This window comes from Lonchura striata, chromosome 13, assembly GCF_046129695.1.
Source record: "Lonchura striata isolate bLonStr1 chromosome 13, bLonStr1.mat, whole genome shotgun sequence".
NCBI classification, from domain to species: Eukaryota; Metazoa; Chordata; class Aves; order Passeriformes; family Estrildidae; genus Lonchura; species Lonchura striata.
The window spans coordinates 5,411,965-5,430,949 of record NC_134615.1 but is presented as its reverse complement, the minus strand read 5'-3'; the positions used below and the strand labels follow the sequence as shown (position 1 = coordinate 5,430,949).

General features: G+C 43.6%; 1 protein-coding gene across 2 annotated transcripts in view; it reads right to left on the bottom strand.

The window, feature by feature from the left end:
• Window positions 1–15,102, bottom strand: part of SLC7A10 (solute carrier family 7 member 10) — a 40,540-nt gene extending 25,438 nt beyond the window's left edge. The window contains exon 1 of one of the 2 annotated variants that reach the window (XM_021550386.2): window positions 14,979–15,102. In XM_021550386.2, coding sequence (XP_021406061.1) covers window positions 14,979–15,072 — 94 coding nt within the window. In that variant the 5' untranslated portion in view covers window positions 15,073–15,102. The remainder of the gene's footprint in view (window positions 1–14,978) is intronic. The other variant, XM_021550387.2, reaches the window with a different exon arrangement.
• Between the last annotated feature and the right edge of the window lie 3,883 nt (window positions 15,103–18,985).

The window sequence follows — 18,985 nt, the reverse complement described above, 5'->3', positions numbered from 1 at the left end:
TGCTTAATTATGATGGTTTGTTTAGATTTCCTTTCCACTGGTAGTGGAAGGCAGCCTTAAAGGAATGCAGTACTCTAATCCTGCAAGATGCATTTATGGCACTGCAGTGCTCTGCTATTCACCTGAAACCTTCTGCTTGTCACAGGAGACTGACCATGCTCAGGCCATTAGTAATCCAACCTCTGCCAAAGTACCCAACACTTTAAACCCACAAAAACATGGTGGTTTAAAAGTTCTACCTTTTTGTAAAATTAGTGATAATTTGTCAATTACTTTTCTTCAACAGGAGCAGGTTAACCAAGACAAACTTCATCAAGAAAACTTTTCAGCCTCTGTTTTGGTAACGTGGTATTCACAAAATACAACAGCATTCAAAGGAGGTTCCTTTGGCACATGTTGACTACTTGTAGGAAGGGCACATCTGTACCATAAAGACCTCACTAAAGGAGATACAATGTGGGGATATTCTCATTATAGTACTTAAGTCAAATGCAGGTGTTCCAAAAACCAAAACCAGCATTGGAAGCTCTGATCCAGTTCTCTGGCTTGCAAGCATCATGCTCTCCTGAGAATGAATGTGAGCATAGTGAGCATACATTGGGTATGATAGAAGAATTTACAAATCCTTTTGTCCTTTGGTCCAAAATTGCAGGGCCTACAACTGAGAATGAACCCGGGTTGTCCCTATCTGTCAGTGCCAGTCCTGACCCGCTGGAGACCAAACATTCAGTGATGTGTGCAGAGCCCAGATCTGCACTAAGGCAGATAAATGGTCAGGAGGTGCTGCAGATCAGGCCTGTTGGAGCATGTGAAATAATAAAGATGACAGATGTCTGCTAGTGCATGGTTTTATTCAGTTTTATTTGAGAAACACTGTTACAGTGTGTTTATTTCAAAGAAGAAGTTAAAGCCTGTATGATAGGATTTTGTTGTTGTTCTAAACTGAAACTCCTTTTATTCTGCTAATCCTTTCACAGGCTGCAGGCTCTGTCTCCTCTTTTCAGGCACACAGTCCACTGCTTTATTTCCTGCTCCTCTGTTCTGACTCTTGTACTTGGTCTGATTTCTCTACTTCCTTAACTTCTGACTTGCTCTCCTCTTCTCTTGCCAGCGTTGGGGTATGTGGGCTGCATTTCATTACCACGAGGAGGAAACCTCAGCCTCCCTTGCCCTTCTCTGTATGCTGCAATGATAAGGCAGAAATCAGGAAAAGCCTTCTGGGCACTGGGTGACTTTTTCAGTGGGATATTTCCACTGTGAGCTCCCACGTGCTGCTGCACCCAAAGCAGCCTGTGCAGCAGTACAGCTGTGCCAGGAGGGGATTACAACCTGCTACTTTTGCTGACCTCCATATTGCACCTTCCTCTTTTGCCTTATTCCTTGACACCAGGGACCTTGAGCAGGATTTATTGCAGGGCAGTGCTGCCAGGTAAGGATGAGGGAAGCCCACAGACAACTGCAGAGCAGTCCTTTTTGGTGGTTCCCACTGCACTCCCACTGGCAGTGGTACCTGGGCTATGGGGAGCAGAGGCTCCAAGTTCCTCCCTGACTGTGGGACTTCAGCACATAAAAGAGCTACTGTGACCCTTGAAGCAAAGGAAAGAGGCTTCAACCCTCCTACTAATTTCCACAGAGAAACTGAATGCCAAACCTACCTTGGTATTGTGAGAGGGATATGGAGGATGCCTGTGATAATGCCTGGATTGCCCTGGTAAGAAAGTGCAGCACTGCACACTGACTGCTCTCTATAAACACTGCAGCTTTATGTTGTTTTGGCCCTCGTCACCTGTCCAACATCTGGTTTCTCTGCTCTCTGGAGCTCAATATCCTGACTTACAATTTTACCTGCAAATGGCAGAAATGTGTTGTTTAATCCCTGATGTAGAAATGGGCAGTGTGTAAAGCTCTGCCCTGCAAGCATGCTGGAGGACATGGGGTCTTCTCTAGGACACTGTGTGACTGATGAATTCTGATTTTAAGGAAAGCAACTGATAGTGGTTCTCAGTCCTTCTGTGGTGGCTTAAGGGGCAGATGCCAGCTCATTCAGCTGATTTAATGTTTGTCCTTCAGCTGAGAAATCCCACAAGTGACAGCTACATCGCTGGGAGCACTGTGCCAGGGCCCTCTACACCTGCAATGATTTTTGGTATTTACCAAGAAGAAAAGCAGTTCCAAAGTGCTGCTGTAAAGCTCACCAACTGAGCTGTAAAAACAGCCAAAGAGTTCAGCTGTGCCTCAGGTAAGGACAATATGACAGACACAGCTTTTTAGCAGGCTGCTCTTCAGCCCTGCTCACGCCAATGGTAAGGACCCCTGCACCATCTTTGAAGCATAATTTGTTTTATGGAAAATGCTGGATTTTTTTCCTTTTTTCTCCCCCTAACTCTATTATTTTTGCTCATTGTGATCGATCATGGTGAACAGATTATTCAGTCTGGAAAATTCATCAGCAGCTGCTGCCCAGTTGGAAAGCCTCTTGCTGTCCATTCCTGAAAGCTGTCAGTCCTCATGGATGTGTCATTGCCCGAATCAGAAAGATTAAATAAAACATCAGTATGCAATTTGGAGAGTTACACAGCACACAGAAGGATTTTTTTTTGTTAAAGTCTAGGCTCTAGAGGAAGAAACCAGCCTGGAAGTTGGCACATCTCTCTGACCCCCACATTGCTCCACACTCCCTGCTTACCTCTGTAGCTTTCTGCTGTGAAAAATGCTCCTCCTTTCAAATAAAAAACTATGTTTGCATGTATTGGTGTCCTTGCAACTCCCAGCTATGGCTGCCAAAAACATGTGTGTGCTCTGGATCACCAAGGGACAGTGTGGGTATTTATGGGGCAGCATTACAGGAATGAGCAGGTCTGGAGAAAAGATACAGCTTGAACTTGATTCTCAACTGCAAATAAAGCAAAACCTAATTCCCACTCTTGCCTCTGATTTTCTCTCAGATTACTGGGTTTTATGTGTTCTGCTTTGCTCCCATAAAGGTGAGCCCTGCAAAAATGACCTCAGACTCAGGCTAGTTGGTGGATTTTTGACTGTGCTTACACAGCTTCTGCAAACTTGGGATCCATTAAGAGCTAAACCAGGCATCAGTTAATCCTTGATTTCTGAAGGGCTATAATGGGAACTTCAGAATGCTAAACTTTTAATATAAAGCTTATTCTTCAGTAGTATCCTGAGCAGTAAAAGGCTAAAATGGTCACAGTGCCTTCCTGAATTGAAATTCCTGGCAATACATATTTAAAACAAAGCTATATGGAAATGGCAGTAACAAATCATCCAAATCCATCAGCTGTTGTGTTGTAGCTCATGTTATGTTATTGAGAAGAAAGATGGATTTAGAACTGCCATTGCCTAGGATCTTACACAACCTTATTTTGGTGCAGATGTAAACAAGACATGAACTCCTTAGCAAAGCTTGGGGTTGTTGCAGATTTCACACCTCCTTAAACGAAAACCATTCAAGCTCTCAAGTTTACATTCTCCTGGCTGTAAATCTGTGTTAGCATATTCTGTGTAGTTAGTTTTACCTGTCAGCACGGTAATCTCAGCATTTGCATCTCTAAGTGGCTTTATCTCTGTTTTATCAAGGAATGCAAAGATAGGCTATGGTCAATGAACTGAGGTGGAATTTAAAAGCAAAAAAAAAAAAAGTATTTATGCTTCCTGGGGTGTGCATAGCTATTGCACAATGATACCTGACTTAAAGCTTGCACTTAACTCAAAATGCACTTTGGTAAACAGCTCAACCTGAATTTAAATGAGATTTACAAACACCTATCAGTACATGCTTTGACAGACACCACTTATGATGATGTGTTGCTGTCCTCATGTATTTAGAACCAGTGCTGACTTTGTATCTTGTGCTGACAGTGTATCTTGACTTTATTTTTAAATACATAATTTATTTTAAAGAACAAGTTTAGACAAGTTTACTGTGGAAAACTAGAAACTCCTGGATTTCCAAAAGAAATGGCAGCTTTTCTTGCAGTTCTTAAATACCTTTGATCTGGGAATTTAAGGACCTGTTGTAATATGACCAGGAGTTTGCAACATTGCTATATAATATTCTTACACATGTATGAATCTTGTATTTGCAAATATCACAACAATCTTTTGAAATTAAGTATCTTCAGAATTATGAGGCTTCATGTTGCTCATTGATGTCTTTATGTAACAGGCTTATCTAAGCAGTTGACCACCTGTATAAAAAAATTCATCAAAAGAATGTCACTCCTGCCCCCTGAACAGAAAAACTTGTTCACAGAATAGTTTGAGTACACAGAAACAGAATTAAATTAGCTAATCCTGCAAAATAGAAGTTTACACAGACTTGAACATCCCTGCCATCAGTGTATGGGACCTTGGTTACAATCCACACCTCCTGTTCTAGTTTGGCAAGAGACTGGAGATCTGCCTTGTTTTCTTCTTCCCTGGTTTCCTGAAGTATCAGACTTATTGTTGAAGCATGCTCTTTATAAATGTCACTTCACAGAATTTTTCTCCTTGTTTTTTGGTTTTTCAGTTCTAGTGCTTCAGAGCAGCTAAATCTCAGCCAAGAGTTCCTCAGAGTATTTCAGGAGGCCTCAAAGGGAAACAAAGGGATTTCAATAGATGGTATATTCACAGCCCTCCCTTCAAGTCTGTGAGTTGGTGGCTAGAAGTGAATTTGTTCCTTTTGCCCTTTGTGTGGCCCTTTCCCTGTCCGAAGTACAGAGGCTGATCCCCACCTGCTGGGAAGGGCAGTCAGGATGCTGCTCCTATCCCCTGGCTATGTTTGGTCAATGCCAAGGGTGCTCATTTTTGGATTTGTGGTAAAATGAGTGAACGGGACTGGCCCCTGTAAGTTCAATTAACGCCAACAGATGACACTTGCTGGCATTGCTCTCTGCTGTGCAAGCTGGACACAGTGAAGTTCATTTTCAACTGACTGCCAACCTCCCTCAGGTATGTGGGCAATAAAGGATTAGTGTGCTTTGCATCTAGCTGCTTTAATTTAATTTAAAGCCTATAAGGCAATGAAGTCCTCCACTCCTGTTGCCTTCAGTAGGATTTGAAGGACTTGGGACCAATTAAGAAAAGGGTCTTTAATTTTCTGTCAGGAGCACAAACATGTGAAGGAGAGCTATTCCTTCTGTATGCACTTGTAATATGTACAGGATTGGGCACCTTTTGTAAAGTCTGCTTAAATCTTGCAGTGTTGCTAGGGAACTGGCCCTGTCCACAACCAAAAAACATGGAGACATTGTGTCCTACTGGTTTCTGGCAGAGTTTACCATAAGAAATGGCTTAATTGCAACAAGATCTACTAGCAGGAGTACAAAAAAATGTGATTTGTCAGCTTTTTTGTCAGCTTTTTTAATTACAAATATTTTAATTCTATCACACACATGGAAATCCCTTTCAAGCTGAAGGCTAGGAATGTGAGGACAGCACCAGAATCAAACACTTCTTTCCTTTATTCTTCAAAATACTGATTCAGCTATTTTTAAATTTACTTGAGTCAAAGTACAGTGTTTGCAAGCTTAACAAGCTTGGATACTCTCTGCTCTTCTGTACTAACTAAGGCTATTACTATTTTCAAGACTCTTATAAAAAGACTTGATTATGTATGTTTCCAAAGTGTATAATTTTTCAAGTTTTCAGATTGCATTTAGAAGTATCAGAAAAAAGAAACCTGTATTTATGGAGACCTAGAATGACATTTTTGATACAGTTTCTTATTCCTTTCAGGAAATCAGAACTATCTGAGTTGTTTTATATTAGTGATAAAACAAGGCTTGAAACCCCAGATACCAAATAATAAGTCTGCTATCAAAACAGGACAAAATCTGGGCAGATAAAAATATAAGCCATGGGGAAATAGAAATGAAATATAGTCAGAGGTGACCTCCCTTAAAACAAACAAGTAAATCCTGTCCTATTAAGCTCTCAGGAGAGCTGCTAAAGAATTTTGAACAATCCAGATAATGAACTTGACCCCACATTTTCATTCTTGTCAGTCCTTTTCTTGCAACTCCCTAAGAAAAAATGATCCCCTGTGTGTTTTGTAGAAAAGGATGAATTTTTATGATATAAAAGCACACACTTTAAAGCTGTAAGTCCTCATTCCTTGGCAATCATTATCTTCATGTTTATGGAGAAACACATATTGATCCTTTCCAAGGCATAGATTGGCAGGGATGCAAGAAACACTCTTCTGGATTCATCAGCCTTCTTCGTGGGGCCTGACCAGGAGCAATCTCACAGCACAATACCATTAAAAACCTGTAATATATGGCACCTGTTAATAGCTTTTTCTCCTTCTCTCAGGATAGTTACACAATTTAACAGCAAAAAGAAGGAAGACACTGAGGAACTGGGAGACTAGCCAAGTAAGGATGTTTTTTCTTGTCACACCTGTAGCTTACAATGTCATATATGTTCAATGGCCTTTCCACAAAACTCCTTGTGTTACAGAGAAGGCGTTTCAATATTCAAACCTCAACATTTGTCTTCCACTGTCTGGATGCATCTCTGTAAGACAACAACTTTTTACACTGACTGCTTGTCCCTGTGTGGTTTTCTAACCCAAAGTTAATGTACAATAATTAATGTGCCTGAGTGTTGGCCAGTGCTACAGGTGAATTAGAAATTTTGTGATGGGCAGCCTTGACATTGATTGCCACAGATCACATTAATATTGTGGATTTTAGCTTTCTGACCCAGTGTATTCAACAGAATGAGATTCTTCCTTAACTTGATTTCTCCTGGTATTTGTGGATGTAAATAAGGCCCTTATATTGTTCAAACATAAATTTTTGTGGTATACTATTTTAAGATGTTTGGCCTGATCCAGATTAAGCAGCATATTTCATATAACTGATGAAAGAGCTATTGTTTTTCACAGCAGAAAAACTTCCACTCATCCAGATCACTGACCTATTTCTTGGAATTAGAAATAACCTTGCTAGTTTTACACTATTGATATTTTGGTCCCACATCTGAAGTATGATTACACCATTATTTAAGGATCAGATAAAAAAGAATTCAACTTAATTTTCAGATGCAAAAAGATGTTAGTTTTCTGTAAGTTTTGGTACCATTCTAAAGAAAGTGTTAAATGAACCAGAGCAATTCAGCTCCAGGGGTTATTCCATTACTCAATGATACAGAAATTCCTCAGAGTTAAACATCACCAGTATAGCCCTCACCACCTTCCTTGCTCTGAGATCCAGTGGAATTTGTCTCTATTGCCTGCAAGAGATGATGAACCATGTCTAGAAGAAAGAACTTAAAACACCTCAGCCTAACACTTCACTGGTTTGTCCATTACCCTGCAATCAGAAAAACAGCATCTGCAAGCTCCTGAAGATGGGAACAGTTTGTAGACAATCACTTTTCAAATCTTACTTTTCATTCCTGACTTGCAAAGGCCAGGAGAAAACATTAGGAGAATAAACTAATACTGCATAAAGAGATCTTGTGGAGGATGATGTGAATAAATGTGTTTACCACTACACATATCTCTCCTCTGCAGAACAACAGGGCTTGCATATTCTCTATGCCTTCTCACTATACAGAGAGGGATACAAGCATTTTACAAGGAATTAGGGTGTTGAGATGCTCAGTCAATGTTGGATTGCTGGCTCCCTGCTCTTTGCCATGGAACATCTGCTAAAGAACTCTTTGGGAGAGTTCTGGGTTTTTAAGGACCAGCAGAATAACACAACACTGTTAGGATGTTTTATATTTGGGGCACTTCAGTACTGACAAATGCCTTCTCATTTTATCATGCTGCAATCAAGGTGACAAAAGTGTGGCAGCTAGTAGAGACTCCGGTACAACAAAGAACAGGGTCTCAAAAGGAAAAGTTTGGCACATGAAAAGCTGCAAACAAAAAAAAAAAAAAGCTAAACCTCCACCAAACCATTTCTGCTTGTTGTGAGCCTGCCAAAGCAGAGCAGACTTTCTCAACAGAAAAGGCTACATTATGCTAGAAGGAAATGAGCTGCAAGGCACAGGAAAAGGGAACACGAGTGGAGATTTATGGCACTGCTGAAAGCAGGCACTGTACTGCCAGATCAGGAGTGAGACACTTACCAAAGGATGCTACCTTTGTTAGTTCATCTGTCAAGGAAGGAGTTTGTGTTGCAGGGTATCTGAACTCCTGGCACTCACTGCACGGAGCTCACTGCTTCAGCCTTGTGATCAGTCACTGTGTCTCAATCAGAATTTTCTACTTTTTTACAAGGTAGGAAGGTAAAAACCCCCCAAAACTAGCAAAACTCGCCCAAACTAAACCCATTCAAACCAAAACCATCAGTCAATGAATACTTGATAGTTAATGACCTGGAAACAGAATTGTGTGGCAATTGCAGGAAAGTACAAATTTAGCTTTTGTTTGTTTGTTTGTTTTCTCTTCATATTGTACATGTGGGACTTCACATGCTGAATTCTCCTTGATACCGACTGCAGCAGAAAGGCACATATGTGGACAAATAAAACCCTTTTCTTTCTCCAAAAATATTCAGCAAAGAAAAATATAAAGTTAAGGCTTTTAGGGCTCTTTCCCCCTCCTCCTCTGCCAGGAATTTCTAACTACAGCTCTTTTTTAGACTTCCTCTGTAAGTCAGTTTAGTCTCAGAGGTAAGCCACTAGCCCAGAGAAGCTGCAGAATCTCTCTGAATTTTAACCAACCTTAATTTGAACTTTGCCATGATTTTTACTTTCAACTGAAACTGCAGCTTGTTTTCAGCTCCCTAAACTCAAGTAAAAGGCTACCCCAAACAATTCTGGTGGAGAACTGTATGTTGGAACAGTCTTGAAGAACGTGGGAATATGGTATCACCCTTAGAATATCATGCCATAAATGTAACTTGCATTTTGGATGGGCATCTGCTGGGCAAAGGGAAATACAGGTTGGATATTAGGACAAAGTTTTTTACAGAAAGGGTGATAAAGTTCTGGAATGGCTGCCCATGGAGGTGCTGGAGTCACCATCCCTGGATGTGTTTAACAAAGCCTGGATGTGGCACTGGGTGCCAGGGTTGAGTTGAGGTATTGGGGCTGGGTTGGACTCGATGATCTTGAAGGTCTCTTCCAACCTGGTGATTTTGTGATCTCCAGCTTTCTTTTTTTCAAAATGCATTACTGGATCTTTCTCAGTAGTATGAACCTTTTTTCCTATTGGCTACAGTACTAAATTATGGATACTTATCAGCTTAAATGTACATATGGAACGTGGACATGTAATTTTCAGTAGTTCTGAATCTGAGCCTAAGCCTCTGGGCTACATGGAAAAAACATTCTCAAGTCCCTCAAAAGAGTCTTTGTGGTTTCTCACTAATAAGGAATATGTGCCATTTATCTCAAGGATTGACTGACTTTACTAAACCATAATTTGCATTTATGAGAGGACAAGGTACTGAATTACAGTTCTCTACAGTCCAGAGCTCAATCCTGAACGACTGCCCTGAAAAAAAAAAAACAGTTGTGCATTTGTAAACTTTGTGTGTTACATCAGAAAGTGCCATGTAGGACTAAATGCTCAAAATATTAGTTAGCAAGGTGTGTAACAGATAAGGAAGGCTGACTCCTTTCTAAGGTGTTTCAAAACAATTGGGTTTTTTTTTTGAGAGACAAGCATTGAAATGTAATCTGTATTACTCTCACAAGTCACCAAACAAAAGTGTGTCCTAAAACTTCAGTCAGCTATAAAAATGAAATGGTCTCACACAGATTCAGAGAGGGAGAAAATTCTTGCTGCAACAACACTGTTTTCTGTGACTCCAGGCAGGATCACAGAAATCAGGAAAAATCACCCAGTAATGTAGATGGTGGTTTTTTTTTCATGTATCTTTCTTTCTGCTGCAGTCCTGCAACTTGGGTCTGACTAGTAACAATCTCCTAATGATTTGAAATGTTACTTGATTAATAATTGGATCTGATTCAATGACCAAAACCCAGTCCACTTAACAATGGTGGCACATGAAACATGACCAGAGAGGATACAGCAAGCACTGTGTATTAATACCTATCCATTTCCACTTGAAAAAGAGGAATATAAAGGGTATTCCCAGTTCCACGTGTTCTCTCTCCCCAGTGTTAAGCTAGCAGCTTGCTGAATCCTAGATTTCTGCCAGCAAAGACTATCTGTGGGATTTTAAGGGGTGTCAGAATGGCAGGAGGCACAGCAGTAAGGAGACAGCTAATTGACACACAGGAAGGCTGGCAAATGGTTTTTTGTTACTGACAAGAAGGAAAAATCACATTGGAGCGGTGCACTTGGAAGTGTTATTTATGCAAATAAAAGCTTCCATGTACATGCATATGCAATTATTTGTATGTAAGTATGATGACAGGCAGATATAATGACAACCAAGGCAGCTCAGTTGTGCTGTTGATGGATTACCATGGTGTGGGCAGGAAATTGCACCCCATACTAGGACAACTCTGACTAAGGAAGCATCTCTGATGGAAGGAGGCTTTTCAGCCTGTAGGCATTCTGCTGAGACCATCCACTGGGTGGCTGGAAGTAAGCCTGTGCTCTTCTCTGGGCAGTGTGGACAGATAAATTCCAGAAAGTTACTTTCAGAACTAGCAAAAACTGAACATACTGCTCACTTGTCAGCTCAATATAATTTTGTTACTATCACTGGACCTGAAGCAGGAACTAGTTTATAAGGGATCTTACATCAAATTTGTGTGCGAGTGGAGTACCACAAGCATATTTTAAGCAATGCCAAGTCAACTGATGCAGATAACTTGACTGCCTGTGCTCAGCAAAATAAGATGTATTTAGCTTTAGCTGACATATTTCATTGCAGTTGAATTTGTAAGTCTTCTAGTAGGTCTCATATAACCTGATATTAAATCATTCATGAGCATGCAACAGACTTCATCATAATGCTAGTATGACCCTATGGCTACTTTCATGCAGTTTTACAACCACACAAATAAAGGTTTTAAGAGATGTTTAACTGTTTGTTTTGTACTTGGTCTGTATTAAACAGTCAAACAACCCTTTTTACATGTGTTATATATACAATTTGTGTATACAGTTAAATATACATTTCTAATGTAAGAATGGTGAAGTTTGTTATTCAAACCCAAAGAACCAGGCTGGTATAAGACATTAATCAGCCTGCACTTTCTAGTTCTTGTATTTTTCCAAAGAACAATGGAATGTGGTAGAAATTACATCGTCATGGAACTTCTTACTTAACTTTTTATCCACACAGGCAAGACTCCAAGGAAGGCACTGTATAGCTAAGAAGCCTGTGCTCTAAGAAAATATACATGCAATAATCTTAATTAAATACACAGTTCTAGAAATGAGATGTAAAGCCACCTATGTGCATGTGCATGAAATAAATATTCAATTAAATACAGCATTGATTTCTGTGTCTACTAAATAAAATCTAGTGTGGATTTCAAACAATGATATACTATCTACAAGTTATTATCTAGGAGATGATAACACATGTATGTCATTACTTTTTAAGCTGTACCACTTCATGTAAGTATTGGCAAGCTCGATTTGCAGTGTATGAGAATGCATTAGCTGATTAATGTCTGGAGCCCAAGAGAGATTTGTTTTCACTGTACGTAACCACCACATTTGAGACAGAGCAGTTTGGGTGCTTCTACAGCAGTTCTCAGGCACTTTCCAAAAGTGCTCTTTCTGTGACAGAGATTAATTGCCAGAATGATTTGCTACTACTACTAAACACTCTTCAGTTTTACAGTCATTAACTACCAGTCTCTAAATAGAGTTAAAAGGTTTTGTATTTAGTACCTGTATTTACATCAGGATGCTCAGAAGAACCGTCTTCTACTTCAGTGTGAAATAAACTTTGGAAGTAGCCTTCTTCTCTAATCAGGCTTGTTTGTAAACAAGTTAAAAAATATAAACGAAGTAATGAAAGACTTCTGTTGTACAAAAGCTAGGCTGCTGGAAGAAATCAGGAGACTGTTCTATGGGGTGGACATAGGAAAGATATATTCCTAATTTGATATAGTTTATTATGGTTTTTTTCCTGCATAGTTTTTTGTCACATGAATGGTATTTCTTATGGCAAAACTTTTCAAACCTCTTTAAGAGGAGGATAAAAATTTGAAAGGATGAGTTTTGTGAGTGCATTAAGACAGCATAGCAATTTATTGTGTTGATGAATACCTCTGTTGCAAAAGTAGTAAGAAAATTGCCCTACAATTCCAAACACATCAAGAAGATGGAGAAGGAAGACCTGTTTTCCAGGGAATTAGCACAGGGTATGGGAGGTTCAGGACAACTGGCAGGATACAGGCTGCCTGTGCCCTCCCTGCTCCCTGGACCAGGATGTGCCCCATATCCCCAGGGCAGGCTGAGCCCCTCCTTAGCTCCAGCCATGGCATGCTTAACCTGCATGGTGTGAGGTACCCAGAGAGGTTGTTTTTATTCTCTTGGCTGAGACTCTGATGGAGTACTAACAGACTGCAAATTCTACACACTACATCCTGCCATTAGTGGAATACTCTCAAATACAGTGTCATGGTGACAAAGGTGCTCCCAGCCCCAAGGTTGCTTTCTGAGTGCTCCCTAGCACAATCTGACTCCCCAGCTATAATACCTTATTTTAAAGAAGCAGAGTTAGTGTATAGAAGGCAACCATAAACTTAATAATGTATTTATAAACTCATATTTTACAGTATTTTTCAAATACTGCCTCATGTTTTTTCTTCTTAATTACTAGAAGATTATAATTCTCTATAACCATTCTGCAGCTGATAAGAATTGTAGAACAGTCAGCTAAACCAGAACATTAAACTTCTATCTGATAATATAAAATATGCTCATACATTTTCTGTACCTTCAAGAACATTTAAAGAAAAATAAGCAAAATAATCCTTATGTCCATACAGAGCAAGAAGAGTCTTTTTCAAAAGCCATTTCTGGTTTTCTTGGTGTTCTCAAGTATGTTCTCATTATGACTTTGCTGTGGGATGCATCAGAATCTGAATGGGTTTCCCTCCTCCACTCAAAACCAGGAAATCCAATATAATGGCTCACATAAAAGTCCTGGTCTGTCCTTTTGTCTGTTCCACAGGCTCTGACACACTGACTGCATCTGCTTTTTCCATGCTATTGAATCACTTGGAAATAAATCTTTCACCTATGTTAAATTCTATCAAACAGAAATTTTGTGAATTAACTGGTTGCCTAATATCAGCTTGGATCAACTACTTAATTTTTTTATAAAGGAATCTTAAATATTATTTCATTTAGTTAACTCCACCAATGGCTTGCAAGTCTATCTGATGTAATTTACAGTGCCCTCTGATTTGAGGCTGTCATGTTTTATGCAGTGACACCTACAAAGCCAGACTATATTCCTACTACATACCACTTTGTTACAGAAGATACATGATGTAATTTCATGCATCTGCACACAAACAAATCGAAACGAAAATAGGATCCTACAGTTGTGTTTCAAATGTCTTCTATGAAAATACAGGGAAACTTGCAGAAGAATTTTTAGGCTTTATGTGGCAAAGCAGATAACCTTCTCTAACACTTAGACCACTTGAGAGTACTACAGTTTATCATAAATGTCAGTGCTTTTCCCTGCTCAAATGTCCCTGATTAGATGAGAGGCTATCTCACAAGATTTATTTTGGATAGGCATGACATATATGAATTCTGCTTGCAGGATATTGCAAGTAAGATTGATGAAAGGTTGACTGGGAGAGAAAGGTAGCAGTCTCAAGATACCATTCTAATACCTAACAAGTGATAGAGATGCCATAAATCTTCCCTATGTCCAAGAGCAACTCGGGGAATACCTAACCCTGGAGGTGCCTTACCTACAGCAATGTGCAGCACTCAATACTTCACTCTAACACAAGGTCATGTTCTCCTTAAATATGCTGAGGGATTCAAAATAAAGGTATCTTTGGATATGAAGAACACATCTCCCCAAAAACTGCAGGTACAGGTTTTAGTGTTTCACTATGGGAATGGACTGTTTTCCTTTCATATAACAGCCTTGCTCACAATGATCCTGTTCAATGGCACTGAATTTTTAATTTTTTTTTTGCAAGCCCGTATCCACCTGCACGGGACATAAAGGCATACATGACAAAGAGCATAAAATTGCAGTAGGGCAATATGATCACCTATAGGAAGCACGCAGTTTAGTCCTCTTCCTCAAGCTTGGTGACATCAATCACAGAGACACATCGGGGGGTCCCAGCCAATTCTGCTACTGAACAGTGCATTCCCATGGATGTGGCAGATCCTGCTGGGCTGCCACGGACCTTGACACAACTGTCCCTGCGAGTCTTGTCCCCAGGTCTTGGCGACAGGAACGGCTGGCTCTTCCTGCGGGGTTTTGAGGCTGACTGGGTTAGCAGCGGCTGCTTTCATCCGCCGGGACAAACCTTCCTTCCCCAGGCTTGCCCCACAGCTGCAGGGTGTCGGAGCCCCGCGGGCAGCGCTGGGCACGCCGTGCCCCAGTTTCCCGGTCTGACTCTCGGGGAGCAGCGGGCTGACCCCGCGGGCGGGCTGACCCCGCGGGCGGGCTGACCCCGCGCCAGGACGGCTGTGCGGGACAGCCCCGCTGCCAGCCGGCGCGGCGGCCCCGGCGGGTCCCGGCACGCCGCCGCTCTGAGGAGCCCCGCTCTCAGACAAACCAATCCACCTGCTTTAGCCGATAAGTAAGCGCCGCAGGAGCCTCAGCGGCTCACCGCGCACCGGGAAAAGACTTTGGGAAACCGCACGTTCAGCTGGAGGAGTGGGCAGAGGGGGCTACTCCTGGCGGCGCCTCGCACAGACCGTGTGTTGCAGCCGCCGGCCGAGCCGCGCCGGGCGCTGCGCGCCGTCCCCTCGCCGCTGCCGCACACCTGCCCGCGGAGCCGCGCATCGCCAACGCCGCCTGTCCCCGCGCCGGCCGGTGCCGAGCCCCCGCCCCAGCGGCAGCGCAGCCGGGCGGAGGAGCTGTCGGCGCTGCCCTTACCGATGATGATGGCACAGGCGCTCACCAGCCCGATCTCCTTCTTCAGCGCCACCCGCTCGGGGCCGCCGGGCAAGCGCTGCTCCCCGCCGGCCATCGCTGCCCGCGCTGCTCTGCCCCGCGCCCCGCGCGCATGCGCCGCCCCGCGGGCCGGGCCGGGGGGGCCGCGGGACCCCTGAGGGGCGGCGGGGCCGGGGCCGCGCGTCACCCGGGCCGCCCTCGGCACCTGCGGGGCCGTCCCGGGGAGGCGTCCCGGGGAGCCGTCCCGGGGAGCCCGGGACGGCGGGGCGGCGGGGCTCCGCGGCTCCGCGCTCCGACGTTCGGCGTGTCGGGCAGCGGGTCCTGCCGGCGCCACGAGCCAGCCTGGCGCCGTGCCCGAGCCCCTGACAGAGCCGGCCCCGCGCGGGCTCCGAGGCGACCGCCGCCCCCTGGGCTCTGTTAGCGGAGGTGGTGCGAGAACGCAAAGAAAGGGCATTTTATTGCTTGCTATCGGTACTGCCAGAGTTAAAACCGGGATGCCCAATATTGGCTGTTTTCCGTACTTTTTACCTTAGTTTCTCCGCGCTTTCTTCCCACGTTGTTTGACATTTCTGAAGGGATCCTCCACCGGCTCCTTGGCACCCGCGGGGGCCGAAGGGCCGAGGGGCCGGGGGATGAGGGGCTGAGGAGCCGAGGGGATGAGGGGCTGAGGAGCCGAGGGGATGAGGGGCTGAGGAGCCGAGGGGATGAGGGGCTGAGGGACTGAGGAGCCGAGGGGATGAGGGACTGAGGGGATGAGGGGATGAGGGGCTGAGGAGCCGAGGGGATGAGGGGCTGAGGGACTGAGGAGCCGAGGGGATGAGGGACTGAGGGGATGAGGGGCTGAGGAGCCGAGGGGATGAGGGGCTGAGGGGATGAGGGGCTGAGGAGCCGAGGGGATGAGGGACTGAGGGGATGAGGGGCTGAGGAGCCGAGGGGATGAGGGGCTGAGGAGCCGAGGGGATGAGAGGATGAGGAGCCGAGGGGATGAGGGGCTGAGGAGCCGAGGGGCTGAGGAGCCGAGGGGATGAGGGGCTGAGGAGCCGAGGGGATGAGGGGCTGAGGGACTGAGGAGCCGAGGGGATGAGGGGATGAGGAGCCGAGGGGATGAGGGGCTGAGGGACTGAGGAGCCGAGGGGATGAGGGACTGAGGGGATGAGGGGCTGAGGAGCCGAGGGGATGAGGGGCTGAGGAGCCGAGGGGATGAGAGGATGAGGAGCCGAGGGGATGAGGGGCTGAGGAGCCGAGGGGCTGAGGAGCCGAGGGGATGAGGAGCCGAGGGGATGAGGGGATGAGGGACTGAGGAGCCGAGGGGATGAAGGGCTCAGGGGCCGAGGGGATGAGGAGCCGAGGGGATGAGGGGCTGAGGAGCCGAGGGGATGAGGGGCTGTGCCCCACCGCCCGCTGGGCTCGCCGGCCGGCAGCGGCTGCTGACGAGCTGTAGCTGCGGATATCTGCCGGGGAGCTCAAGGAAAGAAATGTTTTCTTTCCTCACACAGGGGATGGAGCTTCAATGCTGGGATGTGCGTTCGGCAAAACTTTTGCTCTGTGAACAAACTGTCTTCAGAAGAATGTCAATGAATGAAGTCTGCTCTCGTATGATACCAAAAAGCTAAATCGTAGCTTAGGATCCGGGGCTCCTCCCTCAAGCTGTAACAGCCAAGGGTTTATTGATGGAAGTGCCTAGTTCGTTACTTGTTTATAAGATGAACACCTTCCTGAGACCATTTCTACATGAGAAGACCCCCGTGTAGGTGGCCTATTCTGAAAGTGCACAGGTTAGAAAAACTTCCTAAGAAGATGATGTGGTAACTGACAACGTGCATCGGTGGGGCAAACAGCGAGGCAGTGGGAATGGGTTGTGGCGGGGTGGAACAGGGAATGTCTGGTTTTACACCTCAGTGAAGGAAGGTGGGAGGTTTCTGTGGTGACATCAATCTGATTTTCTTTGTCTTTACAATGAAAAGTATGACCTGACAACTGGTAAGCCTTTTGAGAAAATCCTTGGATTATTCCTAGAAATTTGATAATTGTAAGTGATTTTACTTTATATTGCTGCTTTATTATGCTGCTTTTATAGAAAGGCTTACTGATTTTCAGAGGCTGAGGCTTCTTTCCTAAGTTCATCTACTGCTCTGTTTCTGAATGAACTACCTCACTAACCACTTCTAAAATGTCCTTTTATTGAATGACTGTGATTTTTATAAGAAAGTTTACAAGAAGAGTTACTTTTTGGACTATCTAAACATTACTACTGTTTTCCTTTCAAAGACTATGAAATATATGCAAAGACTGGAAACAAAGTTTCAGGTATTCAAAAGTAACCTTATGTATTTATTATGTGTTTCTTCTAGGTGCCCTAATTGCCTCATGGCTTTCTTTTGTAGCAACTCATGTATATTCTACTAGATACGCTTGAAAGTCTCCACGTGTTAGCCTTATACGAACATTATAATATATTTTAGGAAAGTTTTCTATGATAGTCTATTTCTTTTGTAAAAGCTAAAAAAAATTAGTTTGAACATCATGAAAAAAAGTACAGAAGTCAAGAAATTTGTGAATGAATGGTGTTTCTAATTCTACTTTCAAGAACCTAATGAAATTTAGGCTTAATTAACCTTTACAGAAAAACCACACAATCTGTTAAATGAATGACACTTAGAAGGATAACACTATGCTTGTTTTCTTTGGCTGTGGTAAAAATGTTGGTTTGCTCTGAAATATGTGTATTGTCTTTGTAGTATTGTGAGGAAGATAGAAATTCCAGTCAGCCCTCTTCTACTGATTAGTGAGCAACAGAGCATGCTGGCTGTGGATGATGAAAATAAATGCTACAATTCCATTAACACTAATAATCTTCAAATAAACTGATCAGTAGGATTTATAAAAAAATATTCTAGCCAGTGTTGAGGGCTTTGCCAGGTAAAATGCTAGATATTTGTACCTGTGTGTACTCTGCCTGCTGATAAGAATATTTTGTTCTGGAATTGTTCTTCCTTACTTAAAGCCAAGAGGAAAAACTAGGTGGCTATACCGATTTAACAGGTAATAAGAAGGAAAAACCTGACTGAAAGGCACCAGAAATCTCTCCTTAGGAGAGGTAGTCAAGAAAGCACTAAAGTTGTGAAAAGCAGAGGAACCTTAAAGCATGTTGTCTTATTATCCAGTCTCGCCTTTTGTGCATTTTGAACAAGGCTAAAAGAGCTGGCACTGGAGAACCGTGGGGTGAAATCTCAGCTTCATCCCAGTGAAACCCTTTGCAGCAAAAACATCAATGAACTGCCACATCTCCCTGTGGCTTAGAATGGCAGGATATTGTCTATTACACCTTACAGTTTCAGCACCAGATCCTGGTTTGGTCCTTGAGGGCAGCACTGTGCCCCTGCCTTTGCGTGGGGCTCTCCCAGGAGGAGTAGACAGCCTTTGTGGCTGGGCAGGCTGTGCTGCCTGGGCAGCTGTGCTTCCAGGGGCTTCTGACACAGCAGCTCCAATGCTCAGCTGCCTGCCCAAGCAGGGACCTTAAAAATGTCCATGTGAGGGGACCTTGCCCTGAGAGCTGAAATTAAAGCTATACACTTGCCTGTTTCTCCAGATGCTTAGCATTAATTTAATAGGTGCTTCTTTGTGGCATCTCTGCCAGAATGTACTTCCTAATGCAGAAGTACAGAACCCTGTGGCAGCTCAGTCTGGTTACTTGGTGGGCACGTGGGCTTTTGGGTGCAGCTGTGTTGGTGAGGAAGGAGGCAGCAGCAGCAGCACAGTCCCTTCCTGCCACATGAGACTGACTTCACGCCCTATGGATTATAGGTTAAGGGCAACAGGGTGCAGCCAAGAAATCTGTGCTAGTAACTTAATTTTGAATTGTAGTCCTGGACCACTGTAGAGAACTTAATTTTCCTCACTTGTCCCAGGACAAATTCTTTCCCTAAATCCATATAAAGAACACTGATTTACTGATTCTTTTCCTAGGGTGTGCATAATAATTTACTTTC